Here is an 8,324-nt window from a genome sequence, read left to right on the forward strand (position 1 = left end):
ATACCTTTTAAGTACATGCAGAGTCTATAAAACCACATTCATTAAAAGAGATTTAATTAACATTTTTTAAAATCATTAATTTACTAATATATTGGCCAAATGTATTAAATAACCATGAAACTGACACACGTTCACCCTCATCATTGTGACAGTTAAAATATTCAACGATAACAACAGTCCTAGTTTACAAAGGAATATATGAGAATGTACATTTCCAGTTTTGGCTTTCATTTAATTGTTTTAATGATCACCCACTCCCAACAATTTCTTGTGCCATGAAATTACGCATCTGTGGCCAATGGCAATTGGTTCATTGGTAGCATGTTAAAGGGCATGCAGGGTATATCAACGATTCTGATTCACCTGAGCAAGTGTTAAGATGGCATATCTAGCCTTGCTAGAGGATACTGCAGCCTGTGCCCTGAGGAGAGAGCGTGTATTCAGGGACCGACACAACATGTTCAAGGAAAATGATGAATGGCTTATCAGCCGTTTCTGATTGCCAAGGCATGTGCTACTGCAACTATGCGATTCTCTGGAGCATCTAAATCACCTGACACGCCGTCCACCCTCGGTTTCCTGGCTGCAGGTACATTTCAGAGAGAAATAGCAGACCGGGCTGGGATTTCACAACCCTCTCTGAGCCGTGTCATCCCACGGGTATTAAATGGCATCCTAAGGTTATTGCCTGAATATATCAAATTCCCATATGATGAACATGATCAGACCGATGTGAAGAGGGGGTTCCATGGCATAGCTGGAATGACAAATACAATTGGCGCAATAGAGAGTACCCATGTGCGCATCAAAGCTCCATCGATTGACTCAATGCAATACATGAACAGAAAAACTATCACTCCATCAGCGTGCAGATGATCTGTAATGCCGACTGCCATATCCTTAAGGCTGCGGCCCGCTGGCCAGGAGGCACCCACGCCCATTTATTTTGCAAAACAGTACAGTGGGAACGCGTTTGGAGGCAGGGGCTGTGAGACGTGGATGGCTTGTTGGTGAGCATCTTTTGTTCTAGTCTTTTATTTTAATCGTTTTTAGTTACTATTTTTAGTAAGTCTCTACTCCGTTAATGCTAAAATGTTATATTGTTTAGATGACCAGGGATATGACCTTAAAACATGGCTGATGACACCATACGCAAACCCTGAAACCCATCAAGAGGTTCGCTATAATAACATACATGCCCACACACGCACTGTAATAGAGTTTACGACTACTCTCCTCGCGTAACCGCTTCCTTCATTCATGAATCAGCTCGAGGCAAGCGGTTTCCTTATATGGAGAAATGGGGGCATGGTAGTATGCTAATCACATATTGCCAGCACGTGCCTGTCAATTTAGAATGATTCTGATTCACACACATACGCAAGGTGGTGAGAACAAAATTGGCCGGTGTGCACGTGTCATGAATCCCACGGTGATTTTGCGTACGCACTTATTTTGTGCGCAAAGTAAGAACATTTCCACGCACATATTAATGAATGAGGCCCACTGTCATTCTTATGTCGCAGGAGTGTCTGAGAAACTCAGGAGGATTTTCAACAAACACCACATCCCTTTGCACTTTAAACCCATTAACACACTGAGACAGAAACTTGTCCACCTCAAGGACAACACACCCAGACATAAGCAGAGTAATGTAGCATATGCAGTTCAGTGCAGCCAGGAATGCACAGATTTATACATTGGGGAGACAAAACAACCACTGCACAAGCACATGGCACAGCACAGGAGAGCCAGCTCCTCGGGTCAAGACTCAGCTGTCCACTCACACCTACAGGAGAAGGGACACTCCTTTGAGGACAGCAATGTGCACATCTTGGCCAGAGAGGAAAGACGGTTTGAAAGAGGAGTAAAAGAAGCCATCTGCGTCAAGTTGGAGCGACCATCATTAAACAGAGGGGGTGGCTTACAACACTACTTATCCCCCACCTACAATGCAGTCTTGGGATCCCTCCCCAGACGACTTAACCCCTGGTCCCATCTGACGCTAACGACTCACATGGTGGTCAGGTGGGTCAGTGACTCACATTGTGACCTTAACGACTCACGTGACCCCTACGACTCAAGGGTTCCCACCCATGCAGGGTTTATAGCCTGCAGCTTCATTTAGAACTGAAGAAACCTCTTGGATGAGAGGACAAACGTCTTCAAGAAATGCAAGCAAGTCCAGTTGCCTACGATATAGCACTTAAGATTGTTCTGTGAAAGCATTTTCCTGCAATTCCCCTCCATTTTATGTTTAGGCAGGAGATCTTTAAGTGGGGAAAATTAAAGTGAACTTTGTTTTCTTAACACTCTGACAGCTGCTAGACTGATGTGTTTCCCCCTCTTGTCTTCTCTAGTCGGCCTGGTGATTGTGACTGTTATCGTCCTCGCTCTCTTCGTAGCGATCATAGCCAACCTGATGTGCTGGAGCTGTGTGAGGGAAAGGTATTATTAAGCATTATTTGTGCTTGTACGTTTCAGTTTCATGGAAAACAAGAGTCACCACAACAGACATCATCTAATCATCAGTCTCCTGTAGCTGACTGTGAATGTGCATAGGTTTTGTTTTACTAGTAACCAGATTGCATGCCACTGTGGCTGATTTCATGAAATGCCACAGCGCAGCATGAGCACATGAAAAAGCCACAGAATTAACATGAACTGAAAACCCTGTCGCAAAGATGACACTCTGTACATGTGGTCAAAGATCCCACACTGGTTTTAGCTGTGTGCGTCACGTAATAGTCGCAGAATAATGTGATGCAATAGATTCTTTACATTTGATATTATGACTGCATCTGATAATAAACCATCATTATAAATACTGGATAAACTGCTGTGCCTTTTAAAACCTAATCTTCTTTCTACCTTAGGATCAAACAGACATGTATATCCTGTGGACCTGCCTGCCTCGATGAGAAGTTACCAAAACCAGGAAACAGTAATGCAATCAGACTGCTGGAGGTAATCAAAGCAAGCTAATGAAGACACTGTGACATTCAGGCTTACAGGTGACCTGTGTCAGTGAAGTGCCGTCACCAAAACACCAACACCAAAAATACGAGCATAATTACATGCAGTGTTAAATAATGCATTACTGTAATCACATTACATTTGTCTGTAATGCAGTAATGTAACATGTTGCTGTTCTAAATTCAGTAATCACATTGCAGTTATGGTGACACAGTGGTGCAGTGGTTAGTACTGTCACCTCACAGCAAGAGGGTTTTGGGTTAGAATCCACCGGCTGGCCGAGGTCCTTCTGAGGTTGCAGGTTCTCCCCATGTTAGCATGTTTTTTTCTGGCTCTCCTCCCACAATCCAAAGACATGCACTTGAAGTTAATTGACCTATGGCTAAGCCACGCCCCCTCCACTCACTCAGGCAAACTATCAACATTCAGTGCCCGGCGCTATGGCAGGTGTCACAGTACATGGCATTTCACAGGAGGCAACTGATGATTTTTGGGGACATAACGATCAGATGTCATTGAGAAGTAACCAAAAGGGCCTAAACTACGCATTGGAGGGATATATTCATCATTTTATTGTTGAGAAGGTCGATGAAAAGCTTAAATTACAAGCCAACATTTACAGGTCACAGTGTACGCTTGTGAACCGCATCTGGTTGCCGTCACCATCAAAGACAACAAGTTAAAGTGCCACTGAAGTTAAGGTTTTTGGCTCAGAATATGAGAAAAGGATAACGGCCTTTTTACCATCTTTACCAAGAGTGTCTCTCCGTTAGTTTGGTGCTACAGTATTTACACTGAATCATTCAGCATAACGTTTGCCAACCTTTGTTATCTCTGCCATTACAGATAAGTTAATGAAGCTAAGCTCCAGAAGTTAACGTTAGCTTAACTAGAGCCCTTTGGACAACAGCTAACAATGATGTACCATCACCAAAGTACAAAACTAGAACAAAATAGGCTAATGAACTCCCAGCAAACAAGGTGACATGATGAACAACGCAGCTAGGAGCTAACGTTAGGCTAACTTTAGCTAACGTTAGCTAGAGATGTTAAAGATAACTTTATATTTCTTTCCAGCAAAGTGACAATATGTTGCCTCAAACACAATGTTGACTTACCTTAGAACAGATGTAGACATCATTGTTAATCTTATTCACGTTGAGTTGATGTTGTGGTCTAACGTTACCACACAACTTTATCCAAAGGAGACACTTTTCTCGGTTGAGATGTGGTTTAAAGTGTAAAAATACACCTGGTCGCCCAGCCTCTCAGGATACCTTGTGTCAGAGTTGCATGTACCCCATGCACACCGTTTGACCATTTTTAAACTTCAAATCTCAGAAAAAGTTCATAAAACCGAACAAACTGACTTTCTGTAATGCATTTCAATGGACGTCCAGGCAGAGAATGTCCCAGTGTATGGGAATGGCTATACGCACCGTGATTGGCTCATTGTGTTTGAGGGCGGGGCTTAGCCATAGGTCAGTTGGCTACTCTAAGGGTGTTTTCACACTTGGTCCTTTTCAGCCCTCTAAACAGACTCAGAGCGGTGACTCAGCATTTTTTTGGGCATATATGAACACTCCAGAGAACTCAGACCCCTCTGTTTGCTTCAAGACCGCGGTGTGGTTCATTTAACCTGTGCACTGTGAACACAAAGCACTCCAGGTTCACTTTGCTCCTTGCCATTATATTTAGCCCTCTAGATCACATGCTGTTACACTGGGACGCTTCAAAAAACAGATGAAACCACGTTGGCCTGTAACACTTTCAAGGATGCAGCACAAGGAGTAGCTTGGTCCACAGAAGATACTGCATGTCTCCAGATGTGGAATGTAGAGTACATCTAATGGCAACAGTCTACAGCACAGACACATCTAAGGTTTTCCCCCACTGGTTTCACACTTAACCATTTCAGCACTGAGAGCAGTGACTCAGCATTTTTTGCACGAATGTGAACACTTCAAGAGAACTCAGACCCCTGTGAAGCGAGCCACACTCTGAGTACGGTACAGAAACACCCTAAATTGCCCGTACGTATGAATCCTGCTGTTTGCAGGTTCCTTGAAATCCTGGAATTCGTTCGATGTGTTCAATGACGAACCAAAGGTGCCTCGTACTTTCGTCCATGCTCTGTCGTCGTCCCTTTTAGCTGTTTTTTTTCCTCCATCACTTCTTTTTCTCTTTGCTGTATCTGCCCCAGCATCAGCCATAAACACAAAATAATAATTCAAAAATCAGAATTATCGCAAGAAACAGTCCTGCTTCCTTGTTGTCTGGTCTTGCAGAGGATCAGACAGGCAAGAAGAAGAGCTATATTGAATACCCAGTCTTCTTGCTGATGGTCTTATTTGCTGATGCAGGTCTTAAATTGAGACTGTTTCATAACCTTTTGCTTTGTTTGTTTTTTATCACCAGCAGTATAGAAGTGAACTGTCCTTCTCGTCCACCGACAGCGACCCGCCGCTGTCCCCGATCAGTTTAGTCTCCCAGGAAGAGAGGGATGAAATCTACCCCAACATCCACGTTGAAATATCTCAGGTTGAATCGGGACAATCCACAGCGGAGGCACCTCTGCTAACGTCACATCTCCAGACGATGCTCGTCGACGGACAGCTGGAACACGTCAGCTACAAACCTCAGATTGCTACGGTGCTTCCACAAGGAGAGGAGGTGAAGGAGGCAGAAGAGGAGCAGAGGGATGTACCCACTAGTGGGGAAGAAGACGGATGTGTGTTTAGTGGATTCCTGGGAGACTTTCTGTCCACTGTGGAGGTGGATTGTACTGGTCCACCTGTGGGGCTGACTCTCAGCTCTGTTGGCGATCTTTTGTGGACCAAAACACCTGGAACAACAAGTTTCTTGAACGGAGGCTTGTTAGTGGGGGCGAGGGAGACTGAGAACAACGTGGAAGCAGACTCACCCTCGCTGGATTTACAGCAGGGTGAAGTAATGACGACTGACACAGAAGATACTTGTTTATCTCAGTATACAGCTGACACAATACTGACTGGTGGTTATTTCCCCCAAGTAGCTGCTGTGAGCGACACCGAACTCTGTGACACATAGAGGTGGCAGGGACGACGGGAATGACACAAAGAGGACAATCTGCACTACTAAACGGATTTTATAGAAAGCATTATATTCAAGCACCACCTCATTTCAAGTGATGACCTCAGCGAATTTGTGTAATCGTAGAAAATCATGCTTCAGGTGATCTGTGATTATCACTGTATCAGGTCTGTTCAAACCAAGTTACTAAATGGATCAAAAAATGTTTATACTGAGTTTGAATGTTTTTCCAGTAAGTGTGTAGCAATAGTCATTATAGTTATGTTGGCACCACTTTCTATAAAGACGGTTTTGTAAATGTTTAATTCGTCTTTTTTATGCGTTAAAGATCATCTTTTAGTCATTATGGGAAAAAATCCCTTTGACTTGTGTATACTTCCTCCTGCCAATTGAACGAATCACCTCTGTGGTCCAGGCTGAAATATTTCAACAGCTGTTGGATGGATTGACATGAAACCTTTTCCAGACATTCATGTTCCTCAGAGGATGAATCCTACCAACTTTGGTGAACCCCTGACTTTTCATCCGGCACCACCGACAGGACAATCACATTCATTATCTCAACATCTACTGGACAGATTAGTGCAACATTTTGTTTGGACATTCATGGTGCCCAGAGGATGTATCCTAATGACAAAACACCTTAAGTTTTCTCCTTAAGCACTGAAGGCTTAAATTCTCACGGAATCCCTTAAAAGGTTTCTTTGTTAAAGAAAAAACAATAACTCATTTACTGTTTTAAAACATATTTCACGGTGCTTAAGATTTCAATGGAGATTACCTGTTTGTTTGGACTCACACTTGTGACGCCTGTTATCATCTAGTCTGAGTGGGCGGAAGTTCGCTGCATAGATCAGCCTCTCATTGGGCGGAACGAGCCACCCGCTGAAGTCCCGCCCTACCACCTCCGGTTGTGTAGCAGTTTTCAACCGTTTTCAACACGTCCTTTACTAACTTTTGCTGTGTTTGATCTTGCGGGGATGTAGCCATTTTTCTGCCATGGTTCGTGTCCTGTAGGCGATATTTTTGTGGGCGTGTTACACCAAAACCTGTTTCCCCCCGGCAATATTTTTGCAAGCACACCGTTGCTGTGGCACCGCCCAGAACGGTTGTGATTGGTTGAAAGAAATACAAGCAGCCGGGGCGTTTTTTCCTCCAATCTTAAAGTGAGAGTCGGCCCAGCCAGACCTTTCTTTTCTTGAGAAAGGTCTGGTGAGCGAGACTAGTTATCATCTCACAAAGTTGGCTCATATAGTTAGATAGTGAAGAACTGGCAGAATATAAGAAGACAAGAACGCGAGGACAAAGAGGAAACTTTTGGAGGAATACAATCATAGAAAGCACAAACTACAAAGTAAATTTGATCCCCAAATACGAGAAAACGATAGTAGCTTATCCATCAGGTTCTCCTGGTCGCAGAACACTCTTCTCAGGGTGTGTTAGTTTTTTCATTTATCATCATGAACACGGTCATGTTGCAATTAAGACAGAGTCAGAGGTACCTTAAGTTTATTTTTACCTTGCTTTGGTTGCTAAGGTCTTTTGTGCAACGGTCTAGGGATTCTTTAAGTAAAAGACCAAGACAAGGAGAAAACCATAAATACTAAAGTGAGCATCTTAAGGAAACCTTAAGGAAAAGACTTAAGGGTGTTTTGTGCAACTGGCCCCTGACTTTTAATTTCGTGCCACTTGACATTTTAAATTTTTAATAAAATGTCTCAACAACTACTGGAGAGATTGCCATTAAATTTGGTACACATATTCATGTTCCCCTCAGTAGGGAGGGATTACTAAACAGATGAGGAATGACCACATATACTTGCAAAACAACCACAAAAAGACACAAAATGACCTCAAAGAGATGCAAAGGAACTGCAAAGAGACACAACACAACTACAAAAATGCAGGATTTACCATTGTTATAAAACATATAATAAAACATATCCTGAATTTCTTTAAATTTTGAACGAACAATGTCTCATTTATATTCTGATTTTTGTTATGTCATGTCCATTTTCTTTTTTTTTTTGTAGCGCTTCCTATTGGTCGATTTGAATAAAACTTTCAGGGTGTGTTTCAGGTACTTATGTGAACAGATCCTGCAAGTCTCATGATAATTGTCCCGTTATTGACTTTGGTCTATTCATGTGCAGCGGCGTGGTAATGTGGTGTCGTAACACCAGCCAAAATGGACTTTGCATAAACTGGCAACCAAAGCGTGCTTCTTTCATCTGCCTTATTGCTGATATATAATTGATAAAGTATTTATTAGACAT

General features: G+C 42.8%; 1 protein-coding gene across 3 annotated transcripts in view; it reads left to right on the forward strand.

Moving 5' to 3' along the window:
- il23r (interleukin 23 receptor) overlaps positions 1–8,108 on the forward strand; it is a 36,909-nt gene extending 28,801 nt beyond the window's left edge. For 2 of the 3 annotated variants that reach the window (XM_049588245.1, XM_049588246.1), the window contains exons 17-19: positions 2,361–2,448; positions 2,877–2,967; positions 5,395–8,108. In XM_049588245.1, coding sequence (XP_049444202.1) covers positions 2,361–2,448; positions 2,877–2,967; positions 5,395–6,045 — 830 coding nt within the window. In that variant the 3' untranslated portion in view covers positions 6,046–8,108. The remainder of the gene's footprint in view (positions 1–2,360; positions 2,449–2,876; positions 2,968–5,394) is intronic. The other variant, XM_049588247.1, reaches the window with a different exon arrangement.
- Positions 8,109–8,324: the final 216 nt, after the last annotated feature.

Source organism: Epinephelus fuscoguttatus, linkage group LG10 (genome assembly GCF_011397635.1).
Source record: "Epinephelus fuscoguttatus linkage group LG10, E.fuscoguttatus.final_Chr_v1".
Classification (NCBI taxonomy): domain Eukaryota; kingdom Metazoa; phylum Chordata; class Actinopteri; order Perciformes; family Serranidae; genus Epinephelus; species Epinephelus fuscoguttatus.